Raw genomic sequence first — 16,921 nt, 5'->3', positions numbered from 1 at the left:
CGGAGCACCTCCATCTTTGTTAAACCACGCATTAAGGCAGGTCTCACTTCTATTCTACAAAACTTCCCTTTCACTCTCGCTGATACTCTTCTGTTACGGATCACCCCAGCCAGTCACCTCCACCCGCTCCCTCTCAGTCCACTACATTTTCACTACCTCTCCTACTGGCATCTTCACTGCTTGCTTCTACTGACTTTCATTTTTATTCATCATTCTCACTGCTGTGTACTCTCCCCACAAATCATCACCTTTCATCTTCAAATAAATATTGCATTTCATTTATGTGAGTCTGAAAACCTATTTAATAAAAAACAGTTTGAGCCCACAACTGAGTAAATAATGTGACGTCTTGGAAAAAGCGGGAAAATCCCAAACAAAAAAAAAAACATCACTGCAACGCACGCTACTGAAACATGGAATAAAACTATTTGCTTCAGTGGCATCCAACACATATGACAAAGCTGTGCTATTAAAAGTTTAAACCTTGAGTAACCTTCCTTTTCCAAACCCCATAAATCAACATTCCTTGATTTCAAACTGTGAGACAGAGAAGACTGAGGGAGTTGTTTTGAGCTGACGCCATTGGATCGAAGTTCAAATTTAATGAACGTTTATTGTTGCAACCGATTATTATCATTTTAATAAAAATCCAATCTCATCATGTATGGACAAATGAACTGCTGATTTCAAACTGAAATATGATCAATAAAATGAGTGGCTGGAACAGCTTGTTTTGTGTGTTAGCGATGACTGACAGTATAATGGACTCGCTGAGTGCTTATCTTTGGCTGTGACACCGGCAAAGCTTGGAAATGGCTTTGAAAGGGAGGCGACACGTTCCCGCACGCTGGTCTAGACCTCCCCTTCTGTCAGACGGCGCTTCTGAAGGATGAACTTACTGGAAACTTTTGTTTATAACTTTGTTTCCCACCAGTTGTTGAAGTGAACTTTTGAGTCTGGAATGTTATCATATAATATAATAAATCCCAAGAATTGGATCTGTTCTGGATTTCAGCCAACAAATTAAGTATATATTGATTTATTCACACAGCTTTACTCTTTTCATGTGATAAAACTCATGGAAATAAAATTCATCACAAACAGTAAAAGGGCCCCTTGTGGCCCCAGGGCCCCACAATCTACACTTCATCTATAAACCCCTACTAAAAGCTGTTATTGATTTTGTTAGGAGCGAAACTATAAACTGGTGTGTTAATCATGCACAAATTGACCCCAGGAAAGGTTTCCCAACTTTACTGGCAGCTAACTTCTGTTTTCATTTCTTTTGGCAACACTCACCCATTTCAGATGCCTCCGGCAAACGTTCTCCTCCGGCCTGATACACCCATGACATCTGGGACGCTCATCTGTCTGGAACACTCCCTCCCGTTGTACCCTGTCCTTTTTCTTTTTTTTTTTTTCAGAACCCAATTTCTCTTTGACCCTGGGAGCAGAGGGAAGTGTGTTTCTTCTGCCAGTAGGATTCTAAGATGTTCTGAAGCAAGGGTGGAGATATACCACTTCAACTAGTGCAACATCATTTTCCCTAAGCATCTAGATGACGGGTGCTTTTTGACCTCCTCATGAGATGTCAGAGGCTTCAGTATTCACCCTCTAATACGCGTGTGGAACAAGTGCGGCCCTTGAGCCACATGCACGCCCTTGCCTGTATTTAAGCGCCCCAAATCTACAATTGTTTTTTTTTTTCAGATTTTTAACATATAATTTTCCCTCCTTTTAATTATTTAAAATTCAAATTATTTATTGAGTAACGCTTCCATATATAGAAATCCAGAAATCCAGAACTCTAACGACCCCAAAAATAGTCGAAAAAAAAAAAAGCATAACGTGCACGGACCGACCAGCTGACCCGCCACGCGTTTGTTATTGTGTATAACGCAACCTCTGTATGCAGACGTGTCCCGTTAGCTACATTTACTGACTGTTTTTTCTTCATATTGAGGTGTAAAACCTTTCCTGTCTCCGCACTGGACCGTGGTAGAGTGTCACAGGGGAGGTGCTCGCTCTCCACACCTCCGAGGCTGGAGCGCTCACTCCAGGGTTTGATGTCCTGTTGTGGGCTGGAGCTGGGACAGGGATGAGGCGAGTCTGGGACAGAGCGTGACTTGGTTTATGACTTTGTCACAGCCAAACTGCACAGAAGCGCACATTCAGAGCTGGACACGCACCGGGCACCTCTTCCCTTCTGGAGAGATGTCACTCACTCTGCAACCCCTCCCACATGCAGCGGCCACACACATAGACGAACAGCGCACCTGCAGCAGAAACTCTACATTCACTCCTACAAAATAAGGCTTGGAACGCGTTATTTCTTTTTCCATTCATTGTAATGGGAAAAATAGATTCAGATGTCGAACAAATCACTTCTCAAACAGCCATCTGGAAAGGATTGTGGTCGAGAACCAAGGTACCACTGTATATATATATATATATATATATATATATATATATATATAGAGAGAGAGAGAGAGAGAGAGAGAGAGAGAGAATCAAAATTGATGACTGCAGCCAGTTCAGGAACATTCCTTGGTAAATTGGTGACTCTAAATTGTTCGTAGCTTGATAATGCTTTCTTATATCAAACCTTATAAACAGTCTTTCTGTCATTTTTTGCTGACATACCTGATCTGCAAAGCCTCCTCCATGACTTGTTTTAACCTTTAACCAACACTCTACTATGTGTAGGATTCCGACATGTTGTCTGCACCTATCAGTCAAAGCAAGGGTTATGCAAACAGCAGTTGAAGAGCGTGTGGTGGCTCGTCCCTGTCACACTAAATTTTCCCTCACGTGTTTCTCCTCCGGAGTTGGCATACATTCGATTTCATCGAGGCTCCTGCATTCTCTTTGGCCTCATTTTTTCAGTTCAGGGATGGTCTCCTTCCGCTGGCTCACGGGTGGGCGGGAGGCTCAGGTGTGTCCTCAGCATCCGTGTATAAAAGCCAAGGGCAGAACTTTTCTCTCCAAAATTTGTTCACCATCATGGATCTCAAAGTTGTGATTGTAGTCGTCTGCCTGTGTGCGCTGGCCGTCACCTCCACCGAAGGTAAGCGCCTCCAGTTCTGAGACAAGCTGCAACTACGAAGATATGTGATTCATTTATTCATCTTTTTCCATCATTATAGCAATCTTTAAAGATCATGCAACATATGAAAAATTAACATTATCTCATTGTCTTCAATGCAGTTTTCTGCTTCATTACAAGTCACAAAAAACATTGGTATCGGAGAAAGGTAACACATAAATACAGAGAAGAAAAAAAAAACATTTGAATTCCTTACATTAACTTAATTTTGACTCATTTCGATTTGTCATATTTTCTGTATTTATAATACTAAATGTTGACTTTGTTTGGCTGGGCAATATTTGAAATAATTATCGCTAGTTTTATTTTGTAGTTGCGACATTTATTTTGAATATATAATGATTCACTGTGAGACAATCTAATCTAATCCAATAACATTGAATATATCAATATATTATTGTTTTGCAGAACTGTCGTGTTCAGTGTTTCAGTGTGGGTTTCATTCATGAGTTTGAAATTCTAAATGACTAACTGTGATAGCGTATACAGTACTTACCTGCCTGACACATGCTTCCTCCCGACTGTATTCCCAGGTGGCATCCCAAAATGCTGCATGACCACTCAAACCAACATCCCCAAAAGAATCCTGATCAAGGTTTACAAATGGGAGATCCAGCGAAGCAACGGCGCCTGCAACATCCAAGCTGTCATGTGAGCAAACTGACACTGCTGTTGCTGCTCACGGTGAGATCTTAAATGTGCGCTTTCCCTCCGTCTGCTCCGACAGCTTTTACGTCAAAGGAATGTCAAAGCCCCTCTGCGCTCATCCTCAAGAGAAGCTCGCCTTGAGCCAGCTGAAGATGCGGATGAATCAGCTGCAGCAGAAACGGGCCGAAAAAAGGATCTAGAATCCAGGAATTGATTTCCGTTTGGCACCATAATGGCTTTCATGTTTGGTAGTTGGGTGCAAGTATATTAACCTGTAGCATGGTTTGGTGATGGTGTAGCTGTATCTTTCCCCCTTGTTTATAAAAGTCTTCCATTGTATCGTTTTATTGTGGAAAAAATAACTGTCCGCAACATTGGATGTTGAATAGACTGACAGCATGAATCCTTGATGGCTTGTTGTCTGCTGACTTGTAACACCAACATGCTGAGTAAGCACTCAAATAAAACTTGCCAATATCAGTGCGTTTGCTTTTCATTGTACAGTACAAAGACAGTGGAGGGCCAAGTGGAGTATCTGAGGAAAGCGCAGACCACCAAGCTGTTGTACAAACATGAGAGGCATCTCGGAGGCATCCTCACTGGCTTGCCGTGTACTGGCTTCTCTCAATGCAGAGAAGGTGTCATGCTACGATGAGTCTCACCTGCATGGCTCCCTTCCACCTTTTGCTCTTGACCAGATGGGAGTGGACATGATTTTCATTGAAGAGCTTTGCCTTCTGGCTCAGCTCTGTATTATTAAACATGATAGAATTCTGGGCCGGCATCTAGTTCTCTTTAGGCCTCTTTATCAGAACCTCTCTTTTCCCTGAAACGTATCATATGTCCTTCCCCACCTGGAGTCCGACAAGTCAAGACCAAGAACACGGTGGCGCTTCACCAAGTCCAAGACAGAGATCAAAGGACATATAAAACACACACGTCTATTTGCCATCATAAATTCAAATAAACCTACAATCCACCACACGTAACATTTTGTCGAGTTAATCTATTTACACAATGGATCAGTGTTTGAGGACAAAAATGTTGCATTTACCTCTATTTTTTCCCCCATTGATGGGCACAAAGTTACCATTCAGGTCCGGAGCCCAGCGTGGCTGAGACCAAGTTTGAAAGCACTCAATTTCATGACACAACCAAGACCTTGAAACCAGAACCAGTCTTGAATGCTACAACAGTGTTATGGCGATTCTAACCTCTTCAGAGTGGTGTGCTGGGGAAGGGCCATGAAGGCTACACAGTTACAAGCTGGTGAAGAAGGCTGGAGGGAAACAGTAGGAGAGATCAGGACTGAACACCATCCATGTGAAACCTTTCCACTGTCCTGGAAAAGGATGTTTTAACATGGGTATTAGAAGAATACAGCGTGGTGGAGCAGGGCCGACTGCTGTGGACGGAGCACTGAAGCTTTGTCCCACAGACCGACAACATGTTAACTGAAGACTCTGGTCTGTCCTCAGGTGATGAAGGGACAATGGCAACAATTACGACATCAGTGTCACCTTCATGTTCCTGTAAGTGAAACTCCAGGTGGATTTACGGGAAATCACAAATCTGTTTGTTCTTGTTCTCCAAAAGTCTGACTTATTTCATCAAGACGCTAGTTGCCGGGAGCAATGTTGCCTGGCTTATCTTCCCAACTGATTTATTTTTGCGCCAAGTCAGGATATTTGCATGAATTAATCAGTCAGGTTCGGCGGAGGGTGAAACAAAGTCATAAATATCTATAATTAACAGAGATTTTAAAAACATCTTAACATCATTTAGCTCTGCCTTAAATAGATTTATTGCACACAAAGCCTGACATGGCAAAAAATAAATAAATTGTGGTTCTGAAATAAGTAAAACGTGTGCATGAAACAATAATTCATGGGAACAAAGAACTCATTCAGTTGCACCATTACAAAAAGCTTTTTTTTCCCCCTGCAGCATGTAAGCAGTATTTTTTGCCAAGTGCAATAAAAAATTGAAAAACAGAAAGCAATATATTTTTTCATTTATCTTTGCAGTAGCAGCTCTAGTGAATGTCTCCAGTCGTGCATTTTTGCAGTATCTGTGTTGCATAAAGTAGCAGCATTTGAATCGTATTTCTTTGCCATGTTTTTTCTGGTGTACTTTCTTTTTGTGACACAATGTGCTGAGATATTTTGTTCCCCAACAATGGCAGGGTTTGGGGCAGAGGTGATGAGTCAGAGGTGAGTCCTGCCAAGAGTTCCAGTCAACTGTCTGAGCTTCAGCTAGACTTTCCACCTGCAGTCTATAAGAAGGAGCGGCCACTTTTCCACTTCATCTGTGTCTTGATAAACATCATCTTCATCCAGCCCTATTTCGACCTGACGCTTTATACTGTATATACCGGGTTTGCATTCACATTTGTCATGACTCCTGTTTCATTGACATGCCACGGCTTGGCTTTTGTGTCGACAATGGCGCCCTCACATGGTGCACTGCTCACGTTTTTATCGCTCTATATTAACTATTCAATTTCATTCTAAATGTTCAATGTGTATTACCAACCCCAGGACGCATTGAATATATTTCAAGCAGACATGAAAGATTATTTGACCAAGGCTGTTGTTGCACAAGTTAGCATGTAGCACCTAGCATTATTTTTTGCTGTGATGTTCATGAATTTCTGGCATTTTACTGTGTAATTATCATCGAGTACATTAATGTTGTAGCCAAAACTATCATGACATTACTATTTTCATATATTTTTATAGATTTTTTTTTTTTTAGGGATGAATTCATTTTTTATACATGAATTCTCCCACGGGAGCTGGGGAGTCACAATATTTCTGATGCCCACTGAGGCAAAACAAAACAAATGATCACTTCCCAAGTTTGCTTGTCTCATTAAAAGTTCTTTTTTTTGTTTTTAATCATAGTCCGCTGGCTATTTCGTCAATCAGGGATCACAAGTTCAGAATCTCCTGGAATGCCGCTGTTGTGCTGTTGTTCCCTCCGCGTCCTCTTCAAATAAACAAAGCAAAAGAGGATGTTCATGCTGCGATGCGGTTTCCACAATCACTTAGAGCACAAAAGGTCCATATCGTGTTCCACAGCGAGACAGGAATCCATATGGTTTCTCTGGGAGTTGAAGTTTGACCATCATTCTTCTGGCTGTGAATGTGTGTAACCATTCTTGCAGTTGCCCTGTCAGTCCCCGAGACTCTCTTCTTGTTAGCTAGTTTAATAATTCATTCACTAATGTCAAATAGAGAGTAAAGGCTTGTTTTTTCCATTGCATCATGAAAAGATCGCCTTATGGAAATGTTATTTTTCCTTCAGAAAGATTTGTGGACATGGATGCGAATAAGCTTCTGATTTCTCCAGCTCCGGAAACAAATCATTTGGAAACAGCACAAAGCCTGAAGCATTGCCACCTCGTCTGTCAATGTTTAACCGCTGCTTTGAAAACAACAGTGGATGGAGCCGTTGGTGTGTGTGTTTGTAATTCAACCGCGAAAGATAGAGCAAGTATAAAAATGTCTTGGTTACCTTTGTAGTGTGGTCTCACAAATAGTAGTAGCACCATTTTTACAATGTAAATCCAACAATTGCACGAAGCTTACATATATATATAGATAGACAGATAGATAGATATAGATAGATATATAGATATAGATATGCATAAATTGTGCTACTGCTTGTCATTTGAGCGAGATCACAACACTATAAAGGTATCCAAGACACTTTATACTTGCTATATCTTTAACGGTTAGCATATATATATATATATATATATATATATATATATATATATATATATATATATATATATATATATGCAAACACTCAAACAAAGCAGGAGCATAATGTATATACTTACATTCTTCTGATTTACACGCATACAAGACTCACTAACTGACATAAAAAGAAACAGTTTTAACACCTGCGTTTTCATTTGGCATGTTGATTGTGAAGTTATTGAATATATGTTGTTCAGTGGAGAATCTCAGTGTCGCCCGTTGGTCCTTGTGAATTATGTAACGGTGGCCCCACCCACTCCCGCCCGTGGCCCCGCCCCCTCCCCCGTGTCTGAACCTCTGTCCACACTGACAGGAAACTCCGTCCACATGAGGAAGTGGACCCTTTCACAAATTGGTCTACGATGTTCGCCAAAGGCTCTCAGGAAAGTTCGTCCTCGCCTCTGCTCAAGTTGCTCTCCGCCATCTTTTACGCCGCAAGTTCTTTGCTGATGACGGTGATGAATAAAACTGTGCTCACGAGCTTCAGGTGGGTCTCTCTCTCTCGCACACGCGCGGGCGCGCACTGATCGGGTTCCCTCACGTCGCGCGTGGTTGTCTGTGCAGGTTTCCGTCCTACATGTGTCTCGGGGTTGGACAGGTGAGCTTGTCAGGTGTTGCATCTGACCACACACACGCGCGCTTGTAACACAACTGTGCTCCGCTCAGATGGTCACCACCCTTCTCGTCCTGTATGCTGCCAAACTCACCAGGAGAATCCAGTTCCAAGACTGTAGCAAAGGCGTTGTGCTGAAAGTGAGGCTGAATCACCTTTAGAATGGACCATATCGGAGGTTTGATGACTGGTTTTATCGACAGATTTTCCCTCTGCCTTTACTTTATGTGGGGAATCACATCACAGGACTGGCCAGCACAAAAAAGCTCAGGTGAGATCCGATGGTTTGAGATTCAGTTCATACTGCAATGGACAGAAAGGACGACAGACTGGGCCACAGCTCATCAGATCTGGGGACCGGTATTATAGAGTTGTTACATCACTCTTAATAATGACAGTAAGATGCTAAAGAAACTGTGCGGGAGAAATACTTCAATTCAATTATTGAACCACGTTTATGGAGTCCACTAATCCGTAAAATGTCTTTCTCCCTCAGCCTCCCAATGTTTACAGTTCTGCGGAAATTCACAATCCTGATGACAATGGTCATGGAGTTCTATGTCTTGCGGTAAGTTTTTGAGCGTAAACCTTCATGATTTCAATTCCAGTTAGGAATGTTCTCATCTACAGGAAAACATTTCCAAAGCGCCTGGTGTATTGTGTAGCAGCCATAGTCCTTGGTGCGATGGTCGCCGCAAGGTAATATCAAAACGCTTTTTCATTAGAATGCCGTGTCTTGAGCTATGCTAAAAAATATATGTGTTTATTTTCCTGCAGTTCTGATTTGGCCTTTGACATGGAAGGTTATACTTTTGTGCTTCTCAATGACGCCTTCACTGCTGCCAACACTGTGTACACCAAGAAGAAACTCGGCTCTGAGGTGATCATGGCTCTCCCAATTTAATGCTCATTTTACTGCAGGGTTCAGACACTTCTACAGCAAAAAATATATATTTTACAGTAACGGAGCTAGAAGGTTTGAGTCCGGCTTATGGACCTTTCTGTGTGCGTCATTATTGTGCAGGCGTGGGTTTCTCCCACAGGCCAAAACTGACTCCAAGTTGTACTACAAAATAACAAACGTGCATGTTGAGGTCACTGTTGGTTCAACAGAAAGATAAACATCATATTTTGTGTGTGTAGCACTGAGCAAAAGCACATTATTTCTTATGGTAAACACAAACTCTGGAAAAAACAAAAACCATTTGATATGACATTCACAATAGTCAAGTGCAATTTCATTATTTATAAGTTATTACAGTCATCTATCTCCATGTAGCTCCATGAGGAGCAAGACAGTTGCCATCAATATTATGTTTCTTTCTTTCCCCTACAGGAGTCAATCTGCAGCCAAGTCATTCTTGTTTCTGTCTGTTTGTGTTGTTAGGGCCTTGGGAAGTACGGGGTGTTGTTTTACAACGCCCTCATCATTGTCATTCCCACTCTACTGGCCAGCGCCTTCTCTGGAGACTTGCACCAGGTGGGGTTTCTTCACGAGGATATAGTGTCAAAATAATTGTCAACATAACCGTGAGACTGACCTCATGGTTATAATGATTATTTCTTCCGTATTTTTCAATCCACAGGCTGTGATGTATGACGACTGGATTGAAGCCACTTTTCTGACATGTTTCTTCTTGTCCTGCATCAACGGGTATGTTGCTCACGCTCAGTCCTATTTGCTCCTCTGAGCTAACGTCACGTCCCTCTCAGGTTCCTGCTCATGTACTCGCTGGTGCTGTGCAGCCACTACAACTCCGCTCTCACCACCACAGTAGTGGGCTCTATAAAGGTATGGATGAAGCTAGATCCTGAAGAGATTCCACTCTGCTGTCTAACTGAACATCAATGCAATTTGCTACAGAATGTAGTGGTCTGTTTCATTGGCATCGTTGTTGGCGAGGATTATCTTTTCACATGGACCAACTTCCTCGGACTCAGCATCTGGTAAGTCAATGTCAAACAGGAAAAAACATCAAAACAGGCGACTGTAATATTATTCCCATCCTGGGTCGGGTTGTGGGGACTGAAACTGAAATACCTTTTTTTCTAGCATGTCAGCGGGCCTCGTGTACTCCTACTTGACATTTGTTGACAGAACATCTGGAGGCAACGTCGAAGAAACGCCGCATCTGAAGATCGAAATACCTCAGGAGTTACCCTCTAGATGACGATACTGTTTACCCACTAGTTTTATTCTGCTCCACATTGGAGTCAACATTTTAGATTTTCTACTGTAATCCAGTACGAACAATTCTACTCCTGTTATTTAATGAAATGGTGCCGACTGAATAAACCACCGACTCAAACCTCAGCTTCAGTGGATGTTTATTGAAGAGCAACAATGATTGAACAGGGAAAATCCTACTTTGAAAAAACAAGTGTAACAAAAACATTGCGAACCAGAACACGTCACACACACACACTAGCAAAGATTCTAAACTTCAAAGCTCAGTTTATTGTGCTCAAACAATCTAAGAAATGGAAGGTAAATATATTAAATGCCATAATTCTTTAAAAAAAAAAAAAGTCTAGACGTTATCGTTTTGGAAATATACTACAGTTGGGTAAAATAAATCATTTGGCGTCTTGATTATCAACAACTGCTTTACAACACAAGGGCTAGATTTGTTGAGCTGATCCTAAAATATGAATGTGAGGTGTCAATTCAGTGTTCAGGTTGTAGTGTCGCTGCAGTGTCAGGTTCATGATAAGCTTCTTGGACGTCAGTGACAGTGTTGGAATTTGGAGATTTCCAAAGTCTCCATGGTGAAAAATATTTCCCTTTCTCAGTGTGTCATCAGCAGAGGAAAAAAAGAAGCATGGTACGATTTACCTTTGAACAGGTCAGATTTGCCACCTTTTAATATAAAAGGCAGCCGACGGGAAGCGATTTTGACACGACAAAAGATTATGAATTTAGTTGCAGCTTCACACAATCTAGGAAATGCGTGTACTTGAGTTATTTCTCATGTTAATGGTGAGTGACTACGAGACAGTGTTTTCAGCTGAAGAGGTGCTAGAGATGATGTGAATATTTCCAATTACATAAACATCTGCCGCCATTGTTGTGTGGTGACTTTTTTAGTGACAGTTTTAGTCAAGGTGGACACTTTAGTCAGATATGAAGTTGAAGCTACGCTGAATTGACTTGGAAAAAAACTTGGTTTTAATTCAATATAAAACATTTAGCTGTTTTAGGGGACTCTCAACTAAGTGAAAACAAGCTGCTGATGTGTTCGTGTTCTCCTTGGAAGGTTTCAGTTTGAGGTTCAAGTGCTAATTTCTTTGAAGAGACAGATGAGACCTGGAAGTGTTTTCAGTCATCTTTGTACGCATCACTTTGAATTTGGCCAGACAAGCATCCTAACATTTCTCTAGCATCGCACAAATGTGTGGCTCGACGTACAATATGAAACCAAGTGAGGAACCAATATTTGACTATGAAGCGGAGAACTCCGTATTAAAGCTGTTTGAACTAGATGAAGCATACGTGGATGAGCTGTTAACTTACAAACCAAAAGCTCAAACTGCTGGTAGTAACACTCTCCAAAAACCTTCCTTCACCAGCGGCGGTGAATTAGTGCTTATGATGCTGGAGATGAATCTTAAACACGTTTTATATTCGACCTCACCCTGTTTTCAGTCCGAGCTCAATCCTTATATACACCCAAAAACACACTCTCACACCATACTTCGACTCGTTACCTTCAAAGTGCAAAATGAAATATTAAAAACATGATAGGCTCCCTCTTTGCCTTCTGAAGGCGGAAGAGACAGAGAGACATTCTTCATAGAGTCAAACTACGACAATAGCAGCCTAGAGGATCAAACCAGAGCTGAATAAGGTGCAATAGCTTCCTGGTGCTGAGAAGGTGGGGGAGGGAACGTGTGACTGCGCCGGCCGCATCACTGGTCTCAGGTCAGTTTCGCATCAAAGCTTGATAGAAAACTAGTCGCTGATCTGTGATTTCTAGCTACAGCACATACGGCAGGAGGAGGGCATGGGGAGTAGGGGATTTAGGTGGATGGGTTGTTGGCCAACTCGATCAGAGCCAGCGCACCATGAAGGCGCTCTCGCTGCTCCTGCAAACGACGCCTGGCGGCCCCGCCTTGAATTCCCTTCTCCTCCTCCATGAGCTCCATGTCTCCATTCTCCTCATCGGACTGGAGGAACTCCATGGGGTCCTGCTGCTCCTGGTCCTCTGCTCTGGCTTTCCCCTGGGGCTTCACCATGGAGGTGGTGGGGGCTCGCTGCTCACGGGTTTTCCAGTACCTGCACAGGAATGAGTAAATGGTAGTTGGCAAAGCAAACGTTTTCCAGTGGCTTCAGCTATCAATTTCCAATTCATCAGATTTTTTTTAAATATAATACTTACTTTGTCAGCCACTCGGCCACAGCCTTGTTGTCCACACTCTGAGACTTGTCCAGTCCTTCTTTGGGTTCCTCCCTCTTGAGGCGTGAATATGGATGCTTTTGACAGTGACGGTTGGCGTGAGTGAAACGGTTTCCACATCCTGATGGGGAGAAGAGACTTTAAGCTTTGTTCCAGCACAGTTTACCCAGTTGCTCATGGGGAAATATGGGAAAACGTCTTATTGGTTTCACATGACAAATAAAAAAAGAAGCAGTTTTAGCCAAACCCTACCTTTCTCTGAGCAGACAAAAGGCTTCTCTCCGGTGTGCAGCCTCTGGTGAGTCTTCAGCTGACCGCTCTGGACGAATGCCTTCCCGCAGTTAGGATAGTCACACAGATATGGCCTTTCACCTGCAAGGTCAGAGTGACACAACATGCAGTGGTGTCACAATTGCTGCTGGAACCAGCCAGCATTTGCATGAGGCACACCCACCCGTGTGTGTTCTCTTGTGAGCCTGGAGAGACTTTTCCCGGGGGAAAACTCGGTTGCAGATGTTGCAGCGGATGCGGCTGGAAGAAGTCTCGCCCTCACTGATCAGCTCCCGGACGGTGTCGGCTCGAGGACGCCCTCTTCTGATTCCATCCTGCCAGGGTAGCGAAACTGTTCAACACTTTACATTCCTTTCAAAATAGACGGGAGGCAAATGGCCACTTACTAGGCTAACTTGGTTAGTATGGTTGGTATATATATATATATATATATATATATATATATATATATTTTTTTTTTTTTTTTTTTAACTTTTTTTTTTTACAAATCGTTCACACCAAGTAAAGTGCTTGAAAATCGATTACGAGTATATTGGTTTTTAATGTTAACTTTTACAAACAATACCTATAATTTTTGTCAGGCGGAAAAATATTTAGTTCAAAACATAAGCGGGTCAGGTTAGCGTGAAACGTTCAACACTTCCGGAAAGGTTTTTGGCGCGCGGAGGGACGTCACAAATGAGCAGCTGCTCCAGAACCAGGAAGTGATTGGGGTTTAAAGCCACCACGTCACACCCTATTGCGCGGGCGTTTTTTTTAAATGACTCCATATCGGACATGCGCTTGTCAAAAACGTCAACGCATCCACACAAACTACCACATTTTACTCACTCATGCAACCCTGATTTACTTTTAATTCAGACAACAAGGTCTTACGACTATTCAACACGTAAAGAAATGAATGAAAAGGCGCATGCGCTAGGCTCCAACTCAGGTTATGGCAAGCGTGTGATATCACGGAACTCCCCTCATGCGTTTTTACCTTGAGCTGGTCTGGAGATGGAGACATGTCGCCCTCTCTGGTGGCACCGGTTGGGGATGACGCACCGCTCAGCGATCCCGGACTCAGTGTCACATTGTGGGCGTTCTCGCCCCACTTCCAGGGGTAGACCATGAAGTCGCTGAAGCCAGGGCTGGTCGGCGTCATCGCCTCCAATTTTGAAGCCTTGATGGGTGTGGTAGTCTTGATCACTGACACCAGAACTCTCTTCGGCGAGTCGTTGCAAAAAATGACTTGCGGCTGCTTGCTGTCGGCCATAGCGGACACTCCAAAACGGAAGCTGCGAGAGAAAGTTATGAAGCTTTAAAATGCGCTGGTTTTCAAAGTTCCAATATAAGTTCGCGGCCCAATCAGTCTGGAGAAAAAAAGCCCATAGTTTCCTCTCAGCCAAGAAACACTCGACCTCTCCCGGTATCCGTCAAAGTAGCGAGGAAAAGTCTTTCCACTGACACAGCGAGGGACGGACTGACGAGTGCGCCCACCGAGACGTTGTCCCGCGTTGCAAACTGGCGCTCGAGCAGCAGGCTGACCAATAGGGTCCCACAATCGAGCACCATGTGACGAAAGTAACCAATCATGTCGGCCACATAGCACTCGGACGTGTGTCACACAGCCAATGAAAATGCCCAAATATACGAGCGCGTCTGTGATTGGTCATAAAACCGCTGTCCAATGAGATTCAAAAACCATGTCCGCGCAAGCCGTGATTGGCTCGTCATGGTAAACCCGTGACCCTGTGCACGTCATCTGCACCAATCAGAACGTCTGACGGTAATTTAACATGGCTGTGGAGCAGATGTCTCTTCCCGCGCTGAGCAGTCTGTTTATGTTATTACATGTTTAAAGGTAAAGGGTTCGGCTCTGTGGCGCCAAATTACGCAACCAGCGGAAATCTTTGAACAAAGAATGCACTGTTGCAGATGATGCGTATGAAATATACTTACTACATCCAGTATATGGACACCCTCAATAGATTAGGAATTGTGCTCATAAAATTGTATGTTCACTCATGAAAGACGTATTCTTCCAAGTTCAAATTCACAATTCACAAGTGCTGTCACTGCTAACAAATGTTTACAAGCATTCTGTTTCTTGTTGTCTCGGCTCGTAGTAGCATCATTTATTTCCTCTCCCTGCTCCACATGTTTGCGGCCTACGGCAAGTTGGAAATGGCTCAAAATCATGTCGATTCATAATTTAAACTGCTACAAAACGGATCACCTCCTATGCACACCAACGTTGTGCTGTTTTCCACCAAGCAAGTGGCATGTGGAAAACAATTTATCTGTAAAATGATGCACATAGCAGGGGATAGGACGAAAGATGGGGAATCGGATGCTTGTGTCATGAGGTGGTGGTGGAAGGAGTGCAATTTATGGATTTTGAAACTAAATTCAGTGATACTTGCTAAAAAGATATTCAGCTATTTCTTTGAGTTATTGTTTTTTAAAATGTTGACCACGTGCATGAGTATGACATTAACTCTCATACACAGCACAATCAGAACACAGTACAGCTACATCTCACACACACACACACATATAAATATATATATATATACATACTAGGGGTGGGATTCGATTAAAAACAATCCAATTAATTAGATAATTGTGATTAATTAATCTCAATTAATCGTATAAGAAGCCACATTTTTCAATTTGAATGAATTTGGTATATTACTGAATCACATGATGGACCCATACATAGTTTTAAAGAACAAAATATTGTTTATTTTGCATCAGTTTGACAATAGCACAATAAATCAGGATGGTGGCTATATTCAAGTTTTTATATCACCTTATTTAAACTAAAGCTCTTTTAATGTCTTGAAAATATTTGTATAAGAATTTCAGTTTTATAAGAATTTCAAGTACATTCAGAGTAGTGGAAACCCTGCCCACTGTTAAGCGAAAAAACATCCCTGAACAAAAGCAAACAGATGCTTTTGTTTGCTTTTGTTCAGGGATTCCTCCATGTTTGTTGTTGTTGTTCTCATCCTAGCTGCCACGTGTCTTGTGCATCAGTGTGATCAGTCGACCAGGAACTCCTGCACTTACAAAGCTTCCCTGTTGTCTGGAGAGCAAACTGTTAAATTAAATTAAATTAAAACGATTAAATGGTTTGCTCTCTCCGGGTCGGTGGAGAGTTCTTGCCCCAAGTGGTGGAGTTTAAGTATCTCGGAGTCTTGTTCTCGAGTGAGGGAAAAGGGGAGCGTGAGATTGATAGACGGGTTAGTGCAGCAGCAGCAGTGATGCGGTCGCTGTATCGGACCGTCGTGGTGAAGAGGGAGCTGAGTCACAAGAGGAAGCTCTCGATTTACCGATCGATCTATGTTCCCACCCTCACCTATGGTCACAAGCTTTGGGTATTGACTGAAAGGATGAGATCGCGGATACAAGCGGCTGAGATGAGTTTCCTCCGCAGGGTGGCTGGGCGCACCCTTAGAGATAGGGTGAGGAGTTCGGTCATCCGGGAGGAGCTCGGGGTGGAGCCGCTTCGAGAGGAACCAGCTGAGGTGGCTCGGGCATCTGATCCGGATGCCCCCTGGACGCCTCCCTGGGGAGGTGTTCCGGGCATGTCCTACCGGGAGGAGACCCCGGGGAAGACCCAGGACTGGCTGGAGAGATTATGTCTCCGGTCTGGCCTGGGAACGCCTCGGGATCCCCCGGGAAGAGCTGGAGGAGGTTTGTGCTGATCGGGAAGTTTGGGCTTCCCTGCTCCGAATGCTGCCTCCGCGACCCGACCCCGGATAAGCGGCAGAAGAAGGAAAGGAAAGGAAAGAGGATTTAATGTGATTAAAATATTTTAATGCATTAATAACGATTATTAATCGCGATTAACTCATCAAAGTCCCACCACTAATATACATATATATATATATGAACATTTGTGTAGTCCAAGCGTCTTTGGCCTCCAGTTCCAGGCCGTTTGCTGACTCATGTGCTGACTCATGTTCAATGCTAATGAAAACACCATTATTATTGGCATTTTAACAGCTTGTTCGTGGGCTGCTAACCGTTAGCATAATCTGTGATCTGAAAAATGGGACAAAGACAGGGGCATCAAAGTTCTCATCTTCAGCAGGAAATGCACAAG

At 43.0% G+C, this 16,921-nt stretch overlaps 3 protein-coding genes across 3 annotated transcripts; 2 read left to right on the top strand and 1 right to left on the bottom strand.

Moving 5' to 3' along the window:
• The first annotated feature begins 2,962 nt into the window (after nucleotides 1-2,962).
• ccl27a (chemokine (C-C motif) ligand 27a) lies at nucleotides 2,963-4,221 on the top strand. The gene is made up of 3 exons (XM_053871377.1): nucleotides 2,963-3,067; nucleotides 3,640-3,757; nucleotides 3,834-4,221. Exons 1-3 carry the CDS (start codon nucleotides 3,004-3,006, stop codon nucleotides 3,952-3,954), a joined length of 303 nt encoding a protein of 100 aa, XP_053727352.1. The 5' UTR covers nucleotides 2,963-3,003; the 3' UTR covers nucleotides 3,955-4,221.
• Nucleotides 4,222-7,842: 3,621 nt separating this feature from the next.
• Nucleotides 7,843-10,438, top strand: slc35d2 (solute carrier family 35 member D2). Its single transcript, XM_053870152.1, has 12 exons — nucleotides 7,843-8,011; nucleotides 8,089-8,122; nucleotides 8,191-8,277; nucleotides 8,341-8,408; nucleotides 8,634-8,705; nucleotides 8,768-8,836; nucleotides 8,915-9,017; nucleotides 9,525-9,617; nucleotides 9,724-9,791; nucleotides 9,851-9,929; nucleotides 10,002-10,084; nucleotides 10,191-10,438. Exons 1-12 carry the CDS (start codon nucleotides 7,887-7,889, stop codon nucleotides 10,306-10,308), a joined length of 999 nt encoding a protein of 332 aa, XP_053726127.1. The 5' UTR covers nucleotides 7,843-7,886; the 3' UTR covers nucleotides 10,309-10,438.
• Nucleotides 10,439-10,457: 19 nt separating this feature from the next.
• On the bottom strand, nucleotides 10,458-14,308 carry znf367 (zinc finger protein 367). The gene is made up of 5 exons (XM_053870151.1): nucleotides 13,808-14,308; nucleotides 12,989-13,139; nucleotides 12,787-12,906; nucleotides 12,517-12,655; nucleotides 10,458-12,413 (listed from the first exon to the last, which is right to left on the bottom strand). Exons 1-5 carry the CDS (start codon nucleotides 14,081-14,083, stop codon nucleotides 12,158-12,160), a joined length of 942 nt encoding a protein of 313 aa, XP_053726126.1. The 5' UTR covers nucleotides 14,084-14,308; the 3' UTR covers nucleotides 10,458-12,157.
• Nucleotides 14,309-16,921: the final 2,613 nt, after the last annotated feature.

The sequence above is a fragment of the Synchiropus splendidus genome, chromosome 7 (genome assembly GCF_027744825.2).
Source record: "Synchiropus splendidus isolate RoL2022-P1 chromosome 7, RoL_Sspl_1.0, whole genome shotgun sequence".
NCBI lineage: Eukaryota > Metazoa > Chordata > Actinopteri > Syngnathiformes > Callionymidae > Synchiropus > Synchiropus splendidus.
This window is presented reverse-complemented; position numbering and strand designations above follow the sequence as displayed.